Below are 24,428 nucleotides of genomic sequence, written 5' to 3'. Positions count from 1 at the left end.
ATAGCTGGATTTTTTTGAAAAATCCGTTCTGTTTTGCCCTTTGACATCTATTTGATTACTGATGCATTTAGATTCATTTATACAATTTTTTTTTGTTCATTCTACTTTGTTCCACATTTTCTGTTTTCTGTGTGTGTGTGTGTGTGTGTGTGTGTGTTTTAAATTTTCCTCCTTTCTTGCCTTCTTTTGGATTTTTTTAAATTGTGGAAAAATATATATCACCTAAAATTTACTGTCTTAATCATTTCTAAGTGTACAGTTCAGTGATATTAATACATTCAAATTGAGTACCATCTCTTGGATTGAGTTTTAATTGATATCTCACAGTATACATGGTGCCATACCCTGCTTTTTCATTTAATGTTAAAACATAAACATCCCATCGTGTGTGTGTCCTCCAAAATTCATATGTTGAAGCCCTAACCTCCAGTGTGATTGTATTTGGAGATGGGGTCTTTGGGAGATAATTAGAGTTAGATGAGGTCAGGAGGGTGGGTCTCTCGTGATGGGATTAATGTTCTTACAAGAAGAAAAACCAGAGAGCTTGCTCTCTCTCCATTATGTGTGAACTCAGTGAGAAGATGGCCATCTACAAGCCAGGAAGAGAGCCCTCACCAGGAACCAAATCTGCATGCACCTTGATCTTGGACTTCCAGCCTCCAGAACTGTGAGAAATAAATGTTTGTTGATTAAGCCACCCAGTCTGTGCTATTTTGTTATGATAGCCTGTGCAGACTAATACACCCATCTTATGAAAAGCTGTAAACATCCTTTTAAAGGCTAGCTAACATTCTGTCTTATTCTCTAATGTATCTTCTGTCTTGGCCTTCTCTCACCTTTTCTCTTGCCTCTGAACACAACCACATCTTCTCTGAGCTGAGCTGTCTGCAACAGTAGCTTAAATACACAATGTCCACCTCCCCGTTGATCCACTGGCCAGCCTCTGGGATTGAGCAACTGGGATTGGATCTCCATTGGGTCCCTCCACACACTCCATTCGCATGTGTGGTGGTGCCTGATGAGCTGCTGTTCATCTGCCTGGTCATAGGATCCAGCAGCATCCAAGGGCTCACTCACTGAATCCATACTACCTCGCAAGGAAGGCTTGTCCTTACCCGCACTCTTCACCTGAAAACCTACCAGACTCAAGCATTTATCTTAGTGGCCTCTCTTGGCATGTGAAAATGTTGATTTCCTTTCTTCATGCAACTCCTCGCTGGCAAAAACACTTCACTGGGAGGTAAACCAGGTTGTGGTCTTCTACTGTTGTCCTTTTTTCCCCCACACCTACCCTGGGTTCTCTGTCCTTCTCTCCAAGCAGTCCCATGTGACAGTGAAGTTACCTATTGCTGCATGTTCCCCTCTCCTTGTCACCTCTGGTATGGCACTTGTTACATTTCTTGTTCAGCATGTTGGAACTATGGGAGGAAGGCAATTAGCAATTGCTTTGCCCTGAGAGCAAATACATTTGCATTCCCAAATTTGTACAATACGCCTAAACCTAGAGTTGGTACATTAAACACTAGAACCTAAAACTGAGTTCAAGTAGGCTCAACTGATCCAGAATTTTTGTCCCACCAAACAACAGTTCCATGGATATTTACAAACTGGTTCCCTCAATATGCCTCAGTTTGATACCTGATCCTGAGAGTGCAGAGTAGTCAAGGTCAGGTACATCTGCTGAAAATGATCTTGAGTTGAACTAGGTATAATTAACAAATGAGTTTCTCTTTTTGCTCCAGAAACTTCTGGTCTTCTAGAAGGTAGTCTCGATGATCTTCCAAAAGCAGGTGGGCTTCTTCTGGTCATCCTCCACCCAGGGGCTGTCCCATTGCCCCTGCCTGGGTAGATTTGGTTCTGCTAGCCACAGGGTGGGCCAAGCTGCTGTCTCTGGAGCCTCTTCCAACAGTCAGTCCACAGGCAAGTCTTTGGGTTTCAGTTGACATTCCATTAGGTGGCGACAGAGAGTACTAAAAGGAAATATGAAGAAAAGAAAACTGGTTTTGCTTCATGTTAGAAAAAGGCATTTTAGTCACATTTACTGTTCAAGGCATTTGAAGGTTTTTTGCCCTCTTTTCTCTTTCCCATTCTTCTCAACCTGCCGCCTGCCCTACCACCCCCATGCCTCCTCTAAAATAAGGTGGATAGATCAGAAAACCAAACAGCCAAATGCCGTGTTCTCTGTTCTCTATCACAGTTGATAGCCACACCAGTTACGCAAGCCAGAAATCTGAAAGGTCCCTGCCCTGCCCTTCACTGCCCACATCCTGTGAGCCACCAGGCCCTACCCATTGTTCCTTTAGTATTTCTCCCACCTCTCTCTTCTTCACCCCTTCCACCGCTGTACTGGTTTAAACCCTTATCTCGCTCTCTAGGACTCCTGCAACAGCTCATGAGCTTTCTTACACATTTCTGTCTTCCGCACAATCCCTAGTCAAATCTCACTCCCCTGCTTTAAACCTCAGAGTGGTACCCGTGCCTTCAAATGACATCAAGGCCCCCAAGGTGGTTCCTGCTTCGCTTTCTGCCTTCAGTTGCTCTCCTTTTTTCATGCATGTACCCCTAGGCAATACAGGATGTTTATAGTTCCTCTCAAATATCACACTCTTTGGTACTACTGGTCTTTTAAGGCTCAGCTCAGGTATATCTTCCTCCAAAAAGCTCTTCCTAAACCACCGCCCCTCCTACTCCCCATCTTGGTTAGGTCCCCGCCTCTCTGCACCTGTATCTCTTACCAAATCCTCACCAGCTCTTCTGAGAGCAGCATGTTGATTGTATCACATCCTGTGTAACTCGAGCAGGAAGAGCTGTGACACTCAGCTGTTAAAGCCCACAGACTCTCTGTTGCAGGCTTGCTTACTGCCCCAGACAGTCCTCCTCCACTGAGGATTCAGTGCCAGGCCCACAGTCTTTGTCTCTCTGATCCAGTCTCTTCCATCCCATGTGTGACTTCAGTGTGCACGTAGACAGCCCTCCTAGTGCCTGGCGGGTCTCCTTGATCACCTCTGCTCCAGTGACCTCAACCACCCACTCCCACAGTCACAGCCTGGACTTTGTCATCACTGGAAACTGCTCCACCCATGGAGCTCTAACTCAGACAGCTCTGCCTGTGACAAGGACTTCCTGTCCTCCTAGCTTGCAGTGTCAAACACTGTTTCATGTTCCCTGGGACTTCAGTTAGTCTTTCCTCCTCTCACGAATCGTGCCTGTACCACACCGTACGAACAGGTTTTAGAATTTTCCGTCTTAACTAAGCACTGCCTTCGGCTTACACCCTCCTCAGCTCCTGCCCAGTCTCTGTTTCCCCTTTTAGCCAAACTCTTCAATAGTTTTCTCTCCTCATCAACCCCCTTCCTCACCTCCTACTCTTTGCTCATCCCACTCCTGAAGGCTTTCTTCCCATATTTCATGAAACAGTTTTATCAGAGACCCTGGTGGTTGTCCATATTGTTGTGGCCAGTGGCGAGTACTCCTCTTTCTTGAAATGATTGTTCACTCCTCGAAACCCTTTCCTCATGTCTCTTCTGGGACCCTGTGTTCTCCATGTGTCATGTACACTGGCCTCACCTCACTCTTTGAGCCCCCTTTCATGTTTCAGCGGAATTCTCACCCCACCTTATAAGTTTGATGGGAGGCCAAGTGGCCTCTAACTATAGTCACTGTAAATGACAGATGCTCGTTTGCATAGCTTCCCTTTCAGTTGGGACAGCAGTTGGCAAACTACATCTCAAGTGCCAAATCCTGTCCACCACCTGTTTTTGTAAAGTTTTATTAGAACCCAACTCCACCCATTCTTTTATGCGTGATCTTTGGCTACTCTCCTGCTACAATAGCAAGTTGAGTGGTTGTGACAGACTGTGTGGCCTGCAAAGTGGAAAATGTTTACTCTCTAGCCCTTTATAGGGAAAAATCACCTGAATCCTGAGTGAGGGTATGGGTGTGTGCCCTGGGCTCTACCAGTCAGACTCACATGCTGAGAGGAGCAGGGCCAGGCAGAAGAGCCTCTCTCAGCAGAAGGGCTGCAGGAAACGAGAGCTCCTGGGCCTGCTCAGCAGCAGGATTTGACGTATTGTTCCTGGCCAACTAGACTCAAATCTGTTCCTCGAGCCGTCTAGAGATTCTCTCACCACCCAGTAGCTTTTTTTTTTTCCTCCAATTTTCTTTGTTGCACTAAAATGCACATTAGATAGAATTGACTATCTTAACCATTTTTAAGTGTACGGTTCTGTGATATTAAGCACATTTGTGTTGTGCAACCACCACCACATCCACTTTCAATAGCTTTTAATCAGTCCTTGTCTGTGTAAATCAGCTAGAATTGGTTCCTGTTGCTTGCCACCAATATTCTTGACAGATACATCTTTTTTTTTTTTTTTTTTTTTGTCTTTTTCGTGACCGGTACTCAGCCAGTGAGTGCACTGGCCATTCCTATGTAGGATCCGAACCCGCGGCGGGAATGTTGCCGCACTCCCAGCGCCACACTCTCCCGAGTGCGCCACGGGCTCGGCCCCTTGACAGATACATCTGATCTTCCTTCTGCCGTACTGATTCCTCTTTCTCTGTTTCCTTTGCTGGTTTTTTCTCCTCCTCACAACTCCAAGTAGTGGAGGGAGTATCATCCACGCTCACGTCTGAGGTGCTCTCACTCACTCACCTGGCTCTTCACACCTTTCCCTTGAACTCCAGACTCATATATCCAACTGCCCTTGAGACCTCTAGAGGTTTAAATACCTTGATATTGAAAACATAAAATATGAAAATCAGAGCCCTGGATCTCCTGCACTCCCTCTGCCCCTGGTGCACAAGCCCTTCACTGATGGCACCTAGACCAGCCACCCACATCTCCTGCCTAGGCTCTGCAATAGCCTCTTATGGCAGACCCAAAGGTCACTGCCCAGATCCTCAGTGGGGACTGTGGTTAGCAGGCAGCGTCCAACTGCCTGTTCCTTCAGGCTGGCCTTTGTTTCAAGAGCCTCCTCACCCTAGGTCACACTGTTCGCAGGACAGCACCCTAGTGAGTGAGTGAAGGAGGGGTACAAAAGCCCGTGAGGCCCATCTCACACTTTGACTTTTTCCTCCTGCTTCTTTGTATGGGTATCAGTCCCTGGTAAACGTCTTACACCCCAAACCATGACCCAGTGTCTGCTTTTGCAGAGTCCACCCTAGGCACTTTATGTCTTTCTGCCTCTCTACATCTTCCCATAGTTAGGATGGGGGTTTTGAAAATGTTCATCTGATCAGGTTACTCCCCTGAGTAAAACGTCAGAATAAAACCCAAAGTTCGTTGCTTGGAAGCAGCACTGGTTTCATGGGCATATAGCCTATGTAGTTACCCAGGGCTTAGAAGAACCTGTGCTTGGTTTAGTGCCCTTCTGTCACCATCTCGAAATTCTTAATTATTGAACAAGAGGTCCTGAGTTTTCATTTTGCACCAGGCCCCACAAATTATGTAGGTGGGCCTGCCTCAACAGCCAGATGTAACCTGGCCCCTACCTGCCTCTTTGAGCTCATTTTCTACCGTTCTCCCCCTTGCTCACTTGGCTCCAGCCCACTGCTCTCGCTTTTCCAGGAACATGCCAGATTGTTCCTGAAGTAAGGGCCTTGGCTTTTGCAGCTCCTTATGTCTGGGCCCCTCTTTACATGACCTGCTCCTTCATCACTCACTTCCTTCAAATCTGTGTTCAGATTTCATCTTCTCAAATAGGCTCTGGCCCCTACTCTCCTCTCTGACCTTACCTCTGACCTCTCTGTGTGTGCCCACCCCCCACCCACCCCCGCACTAAGCTGCATCAGAAGTTTGTAGACATTATGCCTGGTTTTCTGATGTTCCCCCTCGGAAGTCATTTGCTTTTTCCTGCCAGGATGCCTGAAGAATCCTTTCTTTATCCTTTAAGTTGAGTAGTTTGACTACAGTATGTCTTGCTGTTGAGCATTCTTCATCAAATTTTCCTGGTATACGGCATGCTCTTTCAGTCTACAGATGCAGTCATCTTCGTTTCAGGTCAGTTCTCTTATAATATGTCTTTGATGGCATCTTTTATTCCATTTGTTGGGTTCTCTACTTCAGGAGCACAAATTATCCTTACGTTGGATTGGTTTTGTCTCTCTTCACCCTAATTGCTTTAGCCTTTGTCTTTTTCATCTGCATTCACTGTGTTGTGTAATTTGATTTTCAGCTACGTATATTCTGTTTCTGGCTGGTTTTTTAATGTATTTATTAGTTCCATAATGGTGGATTTTAGTCTGCAGTTTGTTTCTCTAGGTTGGGAATTTGTCTTTTCATCTTAATATGTTTTATCATCTCATCTTTGAACTCTTTTATTGGGAACGTGTTCTTATAGAGTTAGGAGGATTTTCCTTCTCTTCTTTGTGGTGTGTTTTCTTCTTGGTGGGAGACTTCACCTCTCCCTTGCCATCTCATTGCCTATGTCTCTCTCTTTTTTTTTTTTTTTTTTCTTTTGGCCATAATATGTTTGCAGAGTTACCATGTCACATTTTTTCATCTTGGCTCGGGCTTGGATGGCTCTGTACCTTCGTTCTGATTACTTTGTGACAGTAGGGGAGTTTTGGCTCTCTCCTCCCGGCCTCTTGGCATACTTTCTTACTGTTTTCCCCTCTGGGCTGTCGTCTGTGCAGGCTCGTTAGCTTGTGTTTATTTTATTTTATTTTATTTTTATTTATTTTTATTATTATTATTATTATTATTATTTTTACCAGTAAGGGGATCGCAACCCTTGGCTTGGTGTTGTCAGCACCACGCTCTCCCAAGTGAGCTAACCGGCCATCCCCATATAGGGATCCAAACCCGTGGCCTTCATGTTATCAGCACCACACTCTCCCACGTGAGCCACAGGCCAGCCCCTGTTAGCTTGTGTTTAGATAGAATTTGCACACTGGGGGGAGCTGCAGCTGGATAGTCTTCACTAGTGTCTAGATTCTTCTCTCTGTTCTAAGAATTGTGTTAAATGCCTTATCCTAAGGCTCACTCTGGCAGCTTGAGGAATAGGTATACCATTCCCATAGGAATGGAGGAGGGGCACCTCAGGCTCTGGGTGATAAATCTGTATGTACCTAAGATCAGTCGCTTCCCACAGAGCCAGCCTGCCTTGATGGGCACTTAGTTATTTCTCCACCCTCCCAGCAGGAGTTTCTGTAGTTCGTGGGCCTAAAAAGAAAAAGTGAAGGACTCCCACTCGGTTGCTTCTGTCCAACTTACTGACTTTGAATTCTCGGTATTATCAGTTCCCCAGCATGGTTCTGGGGGCAAGAGCAGGAGCTAGGTCTTGCTGCTTTGTCCTCTGGAGTCTTTTCCTAGGCTGCTTTCAGTTATGTCCCTTTCCTTCGTTTGATGAATTCTTCCCTTCATACTCTACTTCCTTACCTTTGTTTCGCATTTTAGTAGGGGCTGGGAGAGAGCAATTGTGTGAAGGAGTTTGAATCTAATTCTCTGATTTGCATGGGATCACTTTTGTGTGGTGTGTAATGCAATGGTAGGAAATACTCTGTAGAACAGTAGTCACCAGAAGCCACAGCCCCACCCACCTTCCCCCACCCCTAGTACTTTCTCTGGCTGTTCTCAGATGCTTATTCTAGATAAATGTCAGGTTCCAAAGAAAATCTAGTTGGGATCTTGATTGGGATGACTAGTATTCAGTCTTATCACTTTATTTTCTACCTAGTTAGTATTTGTGGACGGGGAAGTTACTGATTTGTGGATATTTGTTTTGTCTCCAGGCATGTTACTTACTTTTCAGCCAATCCCTAGAGTTGTTCATGGGATAGAGATTTAGTCCCTGCTTCTTCCCCTGCAGCAGAAACTGGGGTGGGAGTGGGGACCCAGGGTGCTACTGAGAGATCACTGAGACAAGAAAAATCTCGATCCATTTCTATGTATCTCTTTCTCTGTGTCCCATCAGTACCTCTTCACTGCTCAACAGTGCTCAGGGAAACCTGGTTAGCCTGTCACCAGCCTTTCCACCCAGGACACTAGTGGACTTCCAGGCCTTTCCATTTGCCACCAACAAACTGCACTTAAGCCAGCCTGGCTTATAGGCCCAGTTTTTCTGACCTTGAAGATTTTCTGGGGTTCTCTTGGGTAATCGTATCCTCATACCTCCTGATGGGTCCCTCCTTTGCTCTTGGGTTTAATTAAGTGTGGTAGAATCATGTGAGCTCAGCTTCTCTCACATTGATCCTAACTGCACCACATCCTGCAGCAGTTTCTTGATATGTTGCCTCGTGATGAAAAATTATTTTGGCAAATATTCTGTTCTTCAATAAAAACAGCTGACACTTGGTAAAAGTCTGTAAAACTTATTTACATGAAGTATATGAAGGTAAGAAAAAAAACATTAGCGACAGGAAACTAGGGGAAAGCAGCAGCTGTGGGAATGTATTGCTGGGGACAGAGAAGTCATGTCAGTGTCTATGGAAATGGGCTGTTTGCACCTTGAGGACTAGATATTTGGCATCAGAAGCATTGGAGGCCAACCTGGCCCTGGTGAATCTCTAACCACTCATGGAGGATCAACATGTAAATGGAGGAAAAATGATGAAGGAGAAGTTGCTAGAGAATGGAGAACTAATCTTAAAAATACGTGCTTTCCTGGGAAGAACAACAAAAACATCAGCAATAAGGAATGGTTCTCTCTTTTCTTCTATTCTTCTCTTGTTTGGTCATCTGCCTCTGTCGACACCTTTATGGGAACAGTCAGTGGTGAAGCCACCCTGTGTGGGTTTCAGTCATGGCTGCACGTCTTCCAGCTTTGCCACCTTGGGCTGATCCTTACCCCACCCCCAGTGGGTCACAGTGTAACCATAATATCCTTATTCTGGAGCTCTTCTGTGGTTCCTTAGTGGGTGTCTCTTACCTCCCAGTATCTCCTCTTTTGCACCATTCATCAAAATTGCTATTATTCAAGGTCAAGGGTTTGGATCCCCATAGTGGCCAGCTGCCAAAAAAAAAAGCTATTATTTCATTATTGACTGTCTTCCTCAGGACACTGTCCGCACCATGAAAAAGAGAAGAAACATACTTTGTGCAGGTAGAAAGTGAGTCTTGTTGCTGTGCCATCCCTGGCCCTAGCACAGTACATAGAAGGTGCTCAGGGAACATTGGCTCATGTGAATGAGGAGTGAGTAGGTAAAATGAAACAACCTGTCATTCTTGCTGTGATGAATTCTCTTTGGAGCTTGCCCCTAGCTGCTAAGCATTCCAGAAGGGAAGCGGTTTCTTCCACCCAACTTTACTCCTATCTAGTTCCAGAGTATTTTTATCACCCCCAATGGAAAACAGTCTGGCAGCTCCTCAGAAGGTTAGACGTGGAGTTACCATATGACCCAGCAATTTTATTCCTAGGTTTATAGACCCAAGAGAATTGAAAACATATGTTCACACAAAAATTTGTACACAGTGTTTATAGCAGCACTATTCATAACAGCCAAAAGGTGGAAAGAACCCAGATGTCATCAGTGGATGAATGGATAAACAAAGTGTGGTTATTTCTACACAATGGAATATTATTCAGCCATAAAAAGGAAAGAAGTTCTGATATATGCTGCAGCATGGATGAACCTTGAAGATATGCTCAGTGAAGAAAACCAAACAGAAAAGGCCATATATTATATGATTCCACTTGTATGAAATGTCCAGAATTCATAGAGCAGAGACAGGTTAGTGATTGCCAGGGACTGAGAGGAGTGAGAATGGGGAGCAGCTGCTTAGTGAGTACGGGGCTTCCTTTGGGAGTTATGAAAATGTTCAAGAACTAGATGGTGGTGACAGTTGCACAACATTGTTAATGTACATGCTGTCACTAATGGTAAATTTTATGTAACATGTATTTTACCACTTTTTTTTTTTTTTTTTAAAGATGACCGGTACGGGGATCTTAGCCCTTGACTTGGTGTTGTCAGCACCACGCTCTCCCAAGTGAGCTAACCGGCCATCCCTATATGGGATCCGAACCCGTGGCCTTGGTGTTGTCAGCACCGCACTCTCCCGAGTGAGCCATGGGCCGGGCCTTACCACAATTTTTAAAAATGATAAAATGCTCTCAGAATATTTGCCAACAACCTTCAACTTGGCTAAATGCCTAGTCATAAAACTTCTTGGTCTGCTCTAGCTTATATCACCGTAGGTCCCCACACTGGCCTCTTTCTCTTAGACGGATGACAGAGCTGCCTGCCATGGCTCTGTGCCACAGCTGGACAGACTTTCTCAGAGACAGCTGTGGGCTCTGAGCGCTGCCTGGGCATTACAAAACCTACCTTCATGATTTAGAACAATTTGAAGTCAGCTGCTGTTTTAGTGTTTAAAAAAAAAAAAATGAAATTCACTCATTTAAAGTGTACAATTCAGTGGCATTTAGTACATTCACAGTGTTGTGCCACCATCACTTCTATGTAATTCCAATAACATTTTCATCACCCGTAAAAGAAACCCCAGACCCGTTAGCAGTCACTCCTTATTACCCTACACCCCGGGAATGACTAATCTTTCTGTCTCTGTGGATTTGCATATTCTGGACATTTCATATGAATGGAATCATATACTCTGTGGCCTTTTGTGACTGGCTTCTTTCACTTAGCATTATGTCCTCAAGGTCCATCCATGTTGTAGCATATGTTAGAATTCCCTTCCATTTTAAGGCTGAATAATATTCTGTTGTATAGACAGACTACATTTTGTTTATCCATTCATCAGTTGATGGACATTTGGATTGCTTCCACCATTTGGCTATTGTGAATGAGGCTGCCATGAACATTGGAATACAAACTCTGTGTGAGTTCCTGTTTTCATTTCTTTGGGGTCTGTACCTAGGAGTGGAATTGCTGGGTCATATGGTAACTATATGTTTAACATTTTGAGAAACTGCCAGACTGTTTTTCACAGTGGGAATATTTTTTTAACCCATGTGTGATGGTCTTGTGTTTAGGTTTTCATTTTACACACGTATACCGTATAAAGATGAGATTTACTATATGTTACTGGTTACCTTTATTTGGGGAGGGATCTACTTTTGGTTGGCAAGAACTATATTTTATTTAGCTTTTCAAAACAGATGGTTTCTTGCATCTTCTCAAAAGTAGGGGATTAAAAATGCACTGTGAATTGAGATCAGGGCAACTGAACCTGAAGCTCTACCATTATAGCCTTTGAGCTGAACACCATCTCCTCTTGCTCCCTGGAGACCATTAAGACGCTCTTCCAGTACCAGTTTGATTCCTCAGATTTTTCAAGGGCTAAAGCTGACATCTTAAGGTGCTGCTGCCTTTATTTGTGTAGAGAAGCCTCCTTGAGTCTGAGATTCTGCAGCTCATACTGGAAGTAGAAAGAATTGGAAGTGATTGAATGACACTTTAGGATGGAAGCAGCCAGTACTAGGAGGCTAATACTCTCCTCTGGTCCCAGACTGTTCACCTAGGGAAGTAGCCACCACTCAGCCCTCAGATTCATGGCCTCCTGAACCTGATGGTACTTCAGCTCTTTATGCCACTCCATGGAATAACTGGAAAGGAAAAGGTGCTAAGAAATGCCATCTCCTAAAATTGTCCTACCACAAATGTGAGTGAAATTAGGAAAGGTCAGGATAGTGCTGGAGCTCTGGAAGTTTCCCTGGAGCTCACCCTGGAGGGAAGAGAAGGGGTTATTCTAATTCAAGTGAAAAACACCTTTCCAGCTGCAGCTTTCACCTGGGGATTGAGTAGTCCTTCTCAACTGCAGTCGTCTGGCTGGATGGACATGCCAGGTGTTGCTTGGGTTCCTGTAATGTGCAGGAGCCTTGGGTCAGATGAGTGCCAGGTATAGCCTCTTGCCAAGTCTCCATTGGCATTTGCACACAGCGTCACCACCATCCTTTCTTGCCATAACCTTAGGCTGTGCTTGCTTCATGTTGCTCCAGTCCTTGACGTCATTCCCTCTTGCACAGACAAGTTGTTCCGGTCTCAGGCAAGGCGTTCTTTGGTGATGCTTTCTTTTTTAAACACGGGGGAAGTACCTTTGAAACTTCTTCATTCACATTTACAGCTTCACTAGATAAAGTGTAATATTGTGGGAAGCATTGTGGTTCTTTGAGGTACTTCCTCAAGGTTCCAGCTTTTTCGCCAAATGTCTTCATTTAACATGAAGGCATTATTTAATTGTTAAAAAGCTTGCACATCACTGCTTCAAAATATTACTGTCAACCAGTGCAGCTTCCAATTATATTGATATCATCTCCCCCTTTTTAAATATGTTACCATATTGGCAGTATATATATATTTTGTTGTTGTTGTTTTTCCAAAAGATGACCAGTAAGGGGATTCCAACTCTCGACTTGGTGTCGTCAGCACCACACTCTCCCAAGCGAGCCACGGGCCAGCCCTGCACTATATATATTTTCCCCCCTGAATCATTTACCATTTGAAAATTAGTCACGGTCATCATGACACTTCACCCCTAAATACTTTAAGCATGGCTTTCCTAAGAGCAGACAGTGAAGTTATGACACCCGGGAAGTTTAGCAATGAGCTGACATAGAGCCTTATTCCCATTTCCCCAAATGCCCCATCAATGCCTTTTGTAGTGCCTTTGAACCCAAAATCCAGCAAGACCTATGATTGTGTGTTGCATTCAGTTGTTCCATCTCTTCGGTATCCTTTAGTCAGGAACATTCCCCTGCCCTTCTCCCCCCAACCCTCCACCCTCATTTTTTCTCTTGCCACAGGCCATCTTGAAGAGTCCAGGCCCCTTGTGTGGAATTCCCGTCTCTTGGACGCTTCTTGCTGTTTCCTTATAGTGAGCTTCAGTTACCCCTTCCTGATGCTCATCCTCCTCAGGCAGCACCTGCAGAGGCCAGAGCTCAGTTTGATTGCTTATGAAGGTGGTGCCTGCCAGATTTCTCCACAGAACAGGGCCCCATATTTTCCCTTACTCTTTAGCCAGTGTATTCCTTACTTTCTTGCCAACTTGTGGGTGCATTTAAGACATTCTTATAATGTCTTCTCTAGCGCCCTCTGTAACATACTTAGTCCAGCATTTCTAGTTGTTTCAGCAAGCAGGTTGTCTACATTCCTGACTGCCACATTGCTGGAAGCCGATCTGTTTTCATGGTGTAACCAGCTTCCATACTGCTACCCCTATGACGCTGAGGCCCGCAGTGACCTCCCCAGTCTCATCTCCTGCCATTCCCAAGCTACTAGTGTCCAACAGACTACTGGTAGTTCCCAAACTCATCATTCATTTATTCACTTACTTAGAGTCTGCTTGCTTTTGGCACCAAGCTAGCCCCTGCTTATGGTCAGAGAGATACAGCCATCAAAACAAGCAAATACAGCAGTGTCTGTGTTGCGATTATTCATTCAGCATGTATTTAAGTGTCACTCCTGTGCCTGGCCTTGTGCCTTCAGCAGGGAGATTTGATGGGGGTTGACATGCACAGTGATGTATTCCAAGTGCAGTAGGGAGTATAGGGTGCTCTGGCTCATAGAGCAGGAGGGGCGGGGAGGGGACAGGAGAGGCAGGAGCAAGGAAGACTTCTCAGAAGTACCATCCTAACTGAACCTGAAAGACGAAAGTTCTCCAAATGAAAATGGGAGAGAGAGTAGGCCCAGAGTTACTGGTGACACAAGGTGGGCGTCATTGGTCACTTTTCCCTCTAGGGAGGAGTGTCCCAGTGGTGATGGGATAGGAACAATAACCATGTTGTTGGTATCATTGCCTCTGTCCATCTGGTCTGGTGTGCTCTGAGACCTCCTTGCCGGCCTGTGGAACTCCTCATCAGCACTAACAACCCAGCTCAGGTCTTCGTCCTCCAGGGAGCCTACACGCTCCCAATTAATTGTCCCCATTTCTATGCTTCCACTATGTCTGGAACAAGCTTTTTTTAGGGGGAGAGGAGGGTGTTGTTACTCTTTATTATCTGTTTGTCTCCCCTATCAAACTGTGAGCTCTTGAAGGTGACAAAATGATGCTAATTCAGCCCCGGATTCCCAGCTCCTAGCAGGGGCTGGCTCAAGACAAAGGCGGCTGATGAACACACATGCATGTTTGTGACTCAACAGTGACCTGAGACAAGTTCCTTCATCTAGTCGAACTTCCTTTTTTTAAATCTGCAACACTTGAATAGGTGGTTTTTCTGAGGGTACTTCCAACTCTAAAATGTATGAACTTGTGAAATAGGTGCTCAGTGCTCCTCATAATCAGCTTGAGAGAGAGAGAGAGAGAGTGTGTGTGTGTGTGTGTGTGTACACACACGTATGGTCTGATTAGAGGGAAGATGAAGAGGGGCGTTTGGTTTCTTTGAAAAAGTTTGTATTTTAGCAAACCCCATAAACTCCCTGGGGGACAACCTTGGGGAGTTGCCTGGCACCACAGCCTGGCCTCCCTCCCTTGGGTCCTGCGGTGAAGGTCACCCAAGGACTGAGCAGACCTGTGGGCCAAGGGTAAAGTCATTTGGATTACCTGTTTTGTATCATTTTTACCTCCACTCCATACCCAGCAGAATCCAGGCTTCTTTGTGGGCTTTTGTTATTTGTTTTTAAATATAGAAGTAGCACTTAGAAAATAAAGTAACAAACACCTGTGTGCCCTTCAGTGCATTGAATTGAAAATCACCTTATTGTCATATATGCTTCAAGTAATTTCAATTTGATAGAACTAGAATATTACAGATAGAGCTAAAGCCCCTTAGTTCCTCATCTTCAGTGCTATTAAAAGTTCATTTATTGTACATTTACAAATGGTTAAAAGTTAAACTTTATTTTACCACACACATTCCAAAAAAAACTTCTTTAAAAAAAGCAAAAAACGGTTCATTTAGGCCCAAGTCAGAGTCTGAGCACAGCTGGATCTCTCCGCCCACCCCGCCCCGTCCCCTTTATAGCTAGTAGCTGAAGAACTGTGTTTTCTCTCCTTTACCTTCTAACCATCATTGTGGGTATAAACCCCACCTGCTCCTCTTTCCTTCACAGTCAATGGCACTGCCCCTCACCAATCCACCAGAGAGCTCTGTCACTCCACCTCCTGGACAAGTCCCAGAGCCAGTTTCATTAGTTTTTGGCATGTCCTTCCTTAATTCCCTTCTTTCTTTACACAAAAGGTAGCAATACAGTATACAGTTTTGCACTTTGCTTTTTTCTCTTCACAATAAATCCTGGAGATCACCCCACAGCAGTTCGTAGGGCTCTTCTTTTGTCCCTTGCTAGCTGCATAGTGCTCCAGTGTGTGGGCATACCATGGTTGATGCAACAAGTTCCCCAGTGACGGGGGTCCAAGGTGTCAGCGATCTTCAGCTAGTAAAAATAATGCTGTAGCAAATACCGTCATGTGTATGTTGTTTGGCATTTCTGGAGGTGTTTCCTCAGGGTAGATTTCTAGTCGTGGTGGTTACAGTACTTGGGAATACAAATGAAAACTCTGAAGAAGCCAGACCCTTCCCAGTGGTGCGGTGTTTTTCTCTGACTCCTGGACTGTCCAGGGAACAGTGCTGGCATTAGGCAGTGCCATGGTGGATTGTGTGGAAGTGGCGATTCCCATCTGCCTGCTACTCTGGCCTTTCTCTTGGGCCGCTCTACTGGGGAGCTGCCTAGTGGACCAGTCCCAAAGGATGAACAGGTGGGCCACAGGCCACTCCTAGCTTCCCAGGTTCTTCTTCATTTCCCATCTAGAACCCTAAGACTAGGAGAATTGAAAAGTGACCTCTGAAAAGAAAAGTGAGCTGTATGCTGGAACAGGTTAGGGACCCCCACTTTACAGCAAGAAAAGTTACCCTGCGGGCTCTGGGATACCTCTGTGTATAGAATGGTTCTTGGTGACCCTGTGGCAGCCACACTCTGAGCCCTAAACTGTTCGGGGAAGATACACGATAGGGAAGAACTCAGAGGCAAGCCAGAGTGGGCCAGGACATTCCCTCACTAGGACCTTGTCTCTCAACTGTAGCCACTCCTGTCCTCCAACACCTGACCAGACTGTTCTGGAAAGGCGTGTACTTGTAGCTTCTGAGTCCATGTGCTAACCAGCCTTTGGTGACTTACCATCGTCCTTTGAGTCCTGGTTTCCCAATGATGCTTGCCAGTGCACACCAGGGTGCCAGCATTGCACAGTCTCTGCACTGTACACAAGAGGGGAAGTTGCTCAGGGTAGACCAGCCACAAGGCAGTGACCAGCACTGACACAAGTCATGTGGGATGGGGGAGCTCTGGGGCTGAAAACACAGAGGATAGGAATAGTTGTGCTCTTTCCGAGAAGGAACTGCTAACTAAGGGACTAGCGGGCAGCAATTTCTTCTCTCCAAGCCTCCCTTGGCCTGACCTGTGGCTAAGAGCTGTAGGTGACAACAGCAGGGTTGCTAAGGCTCTGCAGTGCTAGGGGGGTCTCACTGTGTCTTCCTCAGGTGGGTCACTAGAGCTTCATGGCCAGACTCTGATCCCAGGGTCTGGGGCCTCACAGTGGCCATTTCTAAAGTACCCATGGAAGGAGCCCTACCAGGCTGGGGATGTGTAGGGAAGGAGCTGCTTCTGTCAGCATAAAAGAGTAGGGAAGCATCCCGCCCTGGAATGGAGAAGGTGCTCTTCTGCCAGAGGAAAGGGACTCACAGTTCTGCCTGGACCACACCTTTCTCCTTGTTCTTCCCTCTGCCTCTGCTGAGGCCACCATCCCTTGTGAGGGAGCTTCTTGTGATAGAGGCCCACACAACCTGGGATCACTTGTCTTCTCATGCCAGAACTCTGGGCAGCAGTTTCCGTTTGCCCAAATTAGCTGGTATTTATATAGGTGGTATTTATATAGACCTTTGTGCCTTTTCTCCCTGTGATTCTCACAGTAAGGATGCCTCAGGGATGGGGTTACCCATTGTCAAGATGAGGGAATGGAGGCATGGAATGCTGAGGTCACTTGCTTGGGTTCATGTTTGGAAAGTGGCAAAACCAGGATTTGAGCTCAGGTTGTCTGGCTCCAAACCTGTGTGTTGTTTCCATGACACTGCTGTATGCCACCTTATCAGCAAGTTGTGCTGTGCCTCACAGGCTGTTTTTTATTGAGCATAAATTTGATAGGTGTGTTAACACACTTGAGAAAACCAAAAATACACCCAAGCCCAGGCCTTTGTGGAGGGAACTCCCCCACCCCCATTTTGGGTGGGCAGCTCCCTTTCCAGCAGTCAAAGTCCTCTTGTTAGCTGTCAAGCCCCAGAGGCCCTTGAGTGCAGCTCATAAAGTGGCCTCTTCCGAGGTGATGTGGTGAGAAGCCACAAGGTGTTTCTACTCAGAAGAACAACACCTGTGCAGGTTGCTCACTGCCCTGCAGGGCTAGCAGGGAGACTTGGGGGTGGCCACAGTGCAGGTCGGGTGCACTTGGCCAACACCACCAGCAGTGCAGAGCCTCTAAAGAAATCTTTGGTCCCCAGTCTGACCTAAGGCTCCATTGTCCCAGGGAAGGGCATCAAGATCTGAATACACAATGGCCTGGGGCCTTGTATGTGGCGGGATGCCCCAAGCCTGCTCTTGCTCACTTTTTCTGCAGACTGATGTGCTCTCTTTGATACTTACATGCTTGTTTAACACTTCAGGGAAGAAAAGTCAGAAGACCAGGACCTCCAGGGCCTCAAGGACAAACCCCTGAAATTTAAAAAGGTGAAGAAAGATAAGAAAGAAGACAAAGAGGGCAAGCATGAGCCTCTGCAGCCGTCAGCCCACCACTCTGCTGAGCCAGCAGAGGCCGGCAAAGCAGAGACATCAGAAGGGTCAGGCTCTGCCCCAGCTGTGCCAGAAGCATCTGCCTCCCCTAAACAGCGGCGCTCCATCATTCGTGACCGGGGACCCATGTATGATGACCCCACCCTGCCTGAAGGTTGGACACGAAAGCTTAAGCAAAGGAAATCTGGCCGCTCCGCTGGGAAGTACGATGTGTATTTGATCAAGTAAGTAAGAGCAACTCTTGTCTCTACAGGGTGGGGAGGGCTAGTGACAGGGATGCTTTGGAGTGACAGCTCTTTGCTGCTCACTGATGAGGAAAATTCATGTGCATAATCCCACGGGGGGGGGAGGGACATAAATAATGAACACTTAGACCAGATATGCTTGGAATGACTGTGTTCAGAGGTCACTACTCTGAGGGTAGCAGACCCTTTTTCCTCTCCCCAGTTTGAGTCCTTGTCTGAAGATGGAATAGCAGTAGGACCTACTCTGATTTTGTTTTTGTCTGCAAATCAGTGTGGGGAAAGGTGTACTCTCTAATAGGGCCTCTGAGAAGAGAGAGAGACGGGCTCCATGTGCCTTTCCAACTGTCTCTTTTGCATTTGTCCAGCTTTGGACTGATAGCAGGGCATTTTCTGTTGAAGCAGAATAACTTCCAGAGCCAGAGGTTCAGAAGAGGAGTGAGTAAAGAAGCACATTTCATTTCTGCCCCTTAAATAATCTCAAAATGGTTAGCAGTTTTCAAAGGACATTTGCAGACGGCCTTCCTTATTTAATTCTACATCTCTGAGAAGGGCGAGCAAAGCATTATCCTGTTGAAACCAATCCTCAGAGAGGCTAAGTGCCATGCCCAAGTTCAGACACAGAAGTGTTCAGATAGTGGATCAGGCCCAGGTACCAACCAGCAGTATGGTCCTCAGCCTGCTAATGGCCCTTTCTGTACCAGGCCTGACCCCTTTGGTTGCTGGATTGTGGAGAGACCTGGTGGGGTGGAGGGTGGGGTGGACAGAGGAGTGGCCTCGATGGCAGGCAGATCTTCAGGGGCATCCAGGCAACAGCTGTTGAGCAGCCAGCACTGAGATATTTTGGCATTAGAGCAGGCCACGCAGGTGCCAACTGCCACCAGGTGACCTGATTCCTGCTTCATGTATAACCCTGGCTGTGCCCTTCTAGTTTCAACTTAATCCTGGCTTTTCTTAAATCAGACTCTTATTCAGTAGTGCAATGTTGATAATAGTAATGTCTATCAGAGAGTTTCTCATCACCATTCACTCTGCTCTCTCTCTGACATTGCCTTGGAAGCTTCTAATTGTTCTTTGTGTCTGTCCATTTGTCCCCACAGTCCCCAGGGAAAAGCCTTTCGTTCTAAAGTGGAGTTGATTGCATACTTCGAAAAGGTAGGCGACACTTCCCTGGACCCTAATGATTTTGACTTCACGGTAACTGGGAGAGGGAGCCCCTCCCGGCGAGAGCAGAAACCACCTAAGAAGCCCAAATCTCCCAAAGCTCCAGGAACTGGCAGAGGTCGGGGACGCCCCAAAGGGAGTGGCACTGCAAGACCCAAGGTGGCAGCATCAGAGGGAGTGCAGGTGAAAAGGGTCCTGGAGAAAAGTCCTGGGAAGCTCCTCGTTAAGATGCCTTTTCAAGCTTCACCAGGGGGCAAAGCTGAGGGGGGTGGGGCCACCACATCTGCCCAGGTCATGGTGATCAAACGCCCTGGCAGGAAGCGAAAAGCTGAGGCCGACCCCCAGGCCATTCCCAAGAAACGGGGTCGAAAGCCAGGGAGTGTGGTGGTCGCGGCTGCTGCTGAGGCCAAGAAGAAAGCTGTGAAGGAGTCTTCCATCCGGTCCGTGCAGGAGACTGTGCTCCCCATCAAGAAGCGTAAGACCCGGGAGACAGTCAGCATCGAGGTTAAGGAAGTGGTAAAGCCCCTGCTAGTATCCACTCTTGGTGAGAAGAGCGGGAAGGGACTGAAGACCTGCAAGAGCCCCGGGCGGAAAAGCAAGGAGAGCAGCCCTAAGGGGCGCAGCAGCAGCGCCTCCTCACCCCCCAAGAAGGAGCACCACCATCATCACCACCACTCAGAGTCCCCAAAGGCCCCTGTGCCACTGCTTCCGCCACCGCCCCCACCTCCACCTGAGCCCGAGAGCTCTGAGGACCCCACCAGCCCCCCTGAGCCCCAGGACTTGAGCAGCACTGTCTGCAAAGAGGAGAAGATGCCCAGAGGAGGCTCCCTGGAGAGCGACGGCTGCCCCAAGGAGCCAGCTAAGACTCAGCCCGCGGTCACTACCGCTGCCACGGCCGCAGAAAAGTACAAACACCGAGGGGAGGGAGAGCGCAAAGACATTGTTTCATCCTCCATGCCAAGGCCAAACAGAGAGGAGCCTGTGGACAGCCGGACGCCCGTGACCGAGAGAGTTAGCTGACTTTACACAGAGCGGATTGCAAAGCAAACCAACAAGAATAAAGGCAGCTGTTGTCTCTTCTCCTTATGGGTAGGGCTCTGACAAAGCTTCCCGATTAACTGAAATAAAAAATATTTTTTTTTCTTTCAGTAAACTTAGAGTTTCGTGGCTTCAGGGTGGGAATAGTTGGAGCATTGGGGATGTTTTTCTTACCGACAAGCACAGTCAGGTTGAAGACCTAACCAGGGCCAGAAGTAGCTTTGCACTTTTCTAAACTAGGCTCCTTCAACAAGGCTTGCTGCAGATACTACTGACCAGACAAGCTGTTGATCAGGCACCTCCCCTCCCACCCAGACCTTTCCCCCATGTGGTCGTTAGGAGAGAGAGCAGTTAAGAGGACACTCTCTTTTTTGGTGCCATTGGTGCCCCACTCACAGCTCCCCTGCTTCCCCCACTTACCCCACTCCCAACCACGTTGGGATAGGGAGGTGTGAGACAGGAGAAACAGTTGGATTCTTTAGAGAAGACGGAGATGGCCAGTGCCTATGGCCCATGTGATCCCACCCGCGGTAGCACAGGTCTGGCCCCACGCCAGCCCCAATCTAAAACTGACAAGGACATTTCACAGGACAGGAAAGTGGTACCTGTCTGCTCCAGCTCTGGCATGGCTAGGAGGCAGTCGTCCCTTGAACTGCTGGGTGTAAACTGGCCTGAGCCACAGGAAAGGATGGCCCAAGGTGAGGTGGCATTGCCCATTCTCAAGGGACATCCTCGAGTGGGTGGCACTAGAGAGAGAGGCCATGCAGGCAGCAGGAGGAGATGCAGGCAGGTTGGCCTGGGTTGGGGCCAGGCCAAGAACAGCGGGGCCAGAGGGATTCCTAGTTGCTCAGAACAGCCTGTGTTTGGTAGTTAGGGACTTAGTAGATGGGACACGGCGCAAGGGGGGAGGAGAGGAAAATGTTCTTCCAATTACTTTACAATTCTACTCCTTTAGGGACAGCTTAGAATTATTTGCACTATTGAGTCTTCATGTTCCCACTTCAAAACAAACATGCTCTGACAGCAAACTGGCTTGAATTGGTGACACTTTGTCCCTCAAGCCACAAGACATGATGGTGTTCAGAACTACCTGGATCTGTATATACCTGGGCGCTTGTTTTAAAGTGGGCTCAGCACATAGGGTTCCCACGAAGCTCCGAAACTCTAAGTGTTTGCTGCAATTTTATAAGGACTTCCTGATTGGTTTCTCTTCTCTGCCTTCCTTTCATCCTTTCATTTCTTCCCCTTCCTCCTTTCTTTTTCCTAGTTCATTCCTTCTGTTCCAGGCAGCCTCAGTGCCCAGGTATACCACGAGCCGACACCTGTCAGCTCCAGTCCCTAGAACTCTCCCTTACTTTTGTCTTCCCGCTGCCAGTACCAGCCCCACCCTGTTCTGAGCCCTGAGGAAGCCCTGGGCTCTGTTGAGTCCAACCTGGCCTCTCTGTGAAGAGCAAGAGAGCAACAAGGTCTTACTCTTCTACGTAGCCCCCTCTTCCCTGGTAACAAAAAAAGCAAAAGGCTTTTCAGACCCTGGGACAATGAGCCTTTTCACTCTTCTGCTCTAGAGGAGCAGGCCAGAGAGGCTGGGCTGGGTTTGGTAGCTGAGGGAAGGAAGCGCAGAGGGCCCCCCTGTGGCCTCTCAGGGTCATTGAGTGGCCCGGCAGGGGCTCCATGCCACTTCACTCAGAAGTCTAGCTCTAGCATAGTGCCACAGGGCAGCAGCAAGACAAGTGTCCCCCAGCTCCTCCCTGTTCCTCTTTTTCCCATGGAGTTCTTTTCTAATGGAAATGCTTTTACTCACTGGATGCTGGGTCAGGCCAGTACACCACACATTTCAATATCTGGTCCATTGGTGTGGTGTGGAGGTTTAGAGGCTTGGGCTTGCTGTGGGTTTTTAATTGATCAATTTTCATTTGGGATCCCATCTGTTTAACCTCTTCTGTTCAGGAAGTCCTTATCTAGCTGCATATCTTCATCATATTGGTATATCCTTTTCTGTGTTTACAGAGATGTCTCTTATATCTAAATCTGTCCAACTGAGAAGTACCTTATCAAAGTAGCAAATGAGACAGCAGTCTTATGCTTCCAGAAACACCCACAGGCACATCCCATGTGAGCTGCTGCCATGAACTGTCAAGTGCGTGTTGTCTTGTGTATTTCAGTTATTGTCCCCTGGCTTCCTTACTACCGTGTAATCATGAAGGAGTGAAACATCATAGAAACTGTCTAACACTTCCTTGCCAGTCTGTAGTGATCAGGAACCATAGTTGACAGTTCCAATCAGTAGCTTAAGAAAAAAATGTGTTTGTCTCTTCTGGAATGGTTAGAAGCAAGGAAGTTTGCCCCATTCTGTTTGTAGAGTCATAGTTAGACTTTCTAACACATATGTATCCATTTCCTTATGCTGTAAAAGCAAGTCCTGCACAAAACTTCCATTGGTCCAATCCCTAATCCCTTCCACCTGCTTTGCTGTTGATCCTCCCAGCTTCACTTCTGACTCCTCCCCAAGAAGGGAAGGGGAGTCAGAGGAGAGGGACGAGCCCTTCTGAACTCCTCTTCCTCCAAGGACAAAAGGCTCCTGACCCCGCAGTGGCCTCAAACTCCTGGCACCCCCAAAGGACACCTATCCACGCGAGTGCAGCAACTGGCCAGGTTGTCACTGAGATGTTTGTTTTGGTCTGTCAAGTTTTTACACATTAGATTTAGTCCAGTGAAATGTGGCTGCTGGGCCCAGTGTCAGGAGCTGGCTTCTCCATTGGCTTGGTACTGTCTGGTCCTGGGAAGAGGAGTGTGGGGCCTAGCAGGCACCCCTGTCGCCCATGACAGTTCATTCAGGGGCTGACTGGGCATTCGTGGTTGGGAACACATTTCAGGTGTCATTTTCTTTCAGTTGGGTCTCACCTGCAGCTCCCTCACTCCCAACTTCTTTCTCAAAGTTTGTTCCAAAGCTGCAGGTGGTGCCTGAGACTCCTTAGGGTTTTCTCTGTTTCCCCCTTTCTTCCCCATTCCCTCTTCCTCCCCAAATAAAGGCATCACAAGTCGGTTGCCTTTAAACAGGCAGCCTTGGCAGTTTATCGCCCAAACGGGCAGGGGTCCTGCAGCTCCTGTGCTGCCCTGCCTTGGGGTCAAGTTGACAAGAGGTTGGAGGGGAAAGCCTTAAGCCACGGGATTCTCACCAGCTGTGTCCGGCCCAGTTTTGGGGTGTGACCTCAATTTTGTCTGTACTTGAAAACTATGAAGATTGGGGGGCATCTTTTACTGAATATGTGAAGAATACAGGAATTGACCAACAGCTTTCAAATACCCATGGGGCTAGGTCATTAAGGTCACATCCACAGTCTCCCCACCCTCGTTCTAGTCGTTAGTTACTACCTCCTCTCCTGACAGAATACTGTATGTCCTCGAGCTCTTCCCAGGTACACCCAGCCCAGCCCTGCCCTGCCTATTGGTGGGCTTGTCATAACCAGTGGAATTGCCAGCCTTGACAATGCAGTGAGCTGGGGACAATTGGCCACAGCCAGGCTCTAGTACAGCTCCCTTCTGCTGGTGCTGTATCTCCATATCAAAAGGCACAGGGGACATCTAGAAATGCCTCATTCCCCAATCCATCGGTGCCAAACCAGCCAAGGGCCCAGCCTCTCAGCTCGCTCGATGGTGAAAGCTGCTACTCCTGAGACTCCAATGCCAATGCAGACAGCAGTCTGTTCAGTGGCATTTTTACAGGCTAGAGGGCATGAACAGTGGAAATGGGAACCGGAGCAGCCTTAAATTGTCACCTGCTTGTCTGCCCAGCTTGTCGTTGCTGTGACAGTGATCATGAAAGAGGGTAATAACCAGAAACAAACTGCCAAGTTTGATAGAGAAAGGAGTTTCCTTAGCTGGCAGGACCTCTGAATTTTAAGTAACTTTTAATAAGCAGCTCAAGCCCAGGAGAGAGCAAAAGGGTATGAACTGAAGCCATCAGGTGGGACCAGCTGGATTTCATTTAGCCCAAGTGGAGCCCCGACAGCCAGAGCTCTGTATTTCCAGATCATTCCAGCCAGGCTCTTTGGGCCGACTGGGCCGGGACAGCTCACAGGTACTGGTTCTTTGAGAAGACCTTAGTGCATCAATTCTTAGCCTGTTTCGTTGCCTCAAATTGTTTCCTGATTGGAGTTCACACCTACAGATTCAAGGACCTATGGCCTAGACTTAAGGAAGTAAACTGTTTCTAGAGCCCCTGTGGATGATCCCATAGCAAATCCCCCGAGTTCCTGCCTACCAATCAAGCCAGCATGCCTGGAGAACCTGCCGCAGCAGGGTGGGGGCAGA

The 24,428-nt window shown here is 47.3% G+C and overlaps 1 protein-coding gene across 1 annotated transcript in view; it reads left to right on the top strand.

Annotated features, from left to right (window-relative positions):
- The window catches only part of MECP2 (methyl-CpG binding protein 2), a 56,045-nt gene extending 35,813 nt beyond the window's left edge, over nt 1-20,232 (top strand). Inside the window, exons 2-3 of the mRNA XM_063083067.1 lie at nt 17,547-17,897; nt 19,016-20,232. Coding sequence (XP_062939137.1) covers nt 17,547-17,897; nt 19,016-20,099 — 1,435 coding nt within the window. The 3' untranslated portion in view covers nt 20,100-20,232. The remainder of the gene's footprint in view (nt 1-17,546; nt 17,898-19,015) is intronic.
- The last annotated feature ends 4,196 nt before the right edge of the window (nt 20,233-24,428 follow it).

This window comes from Cynocephalus volans, chromosome X (assembly GCF_027409185.1).
Source record: "Cynocephalus volans isolate mCynVol1 chromosome X, mCynVol1.pri, whole genome shotgun sequence".
Taxonomy (NCBI): Eukaryota; Metazoa; Chordata; class Mammalia; order Dermoptera; family Cynocephalidae; genus Cynocephalus; species Cynocephalus volans.
This window is presented reverse-complemented; position numbering and strand designations above follow the sequence as displayed.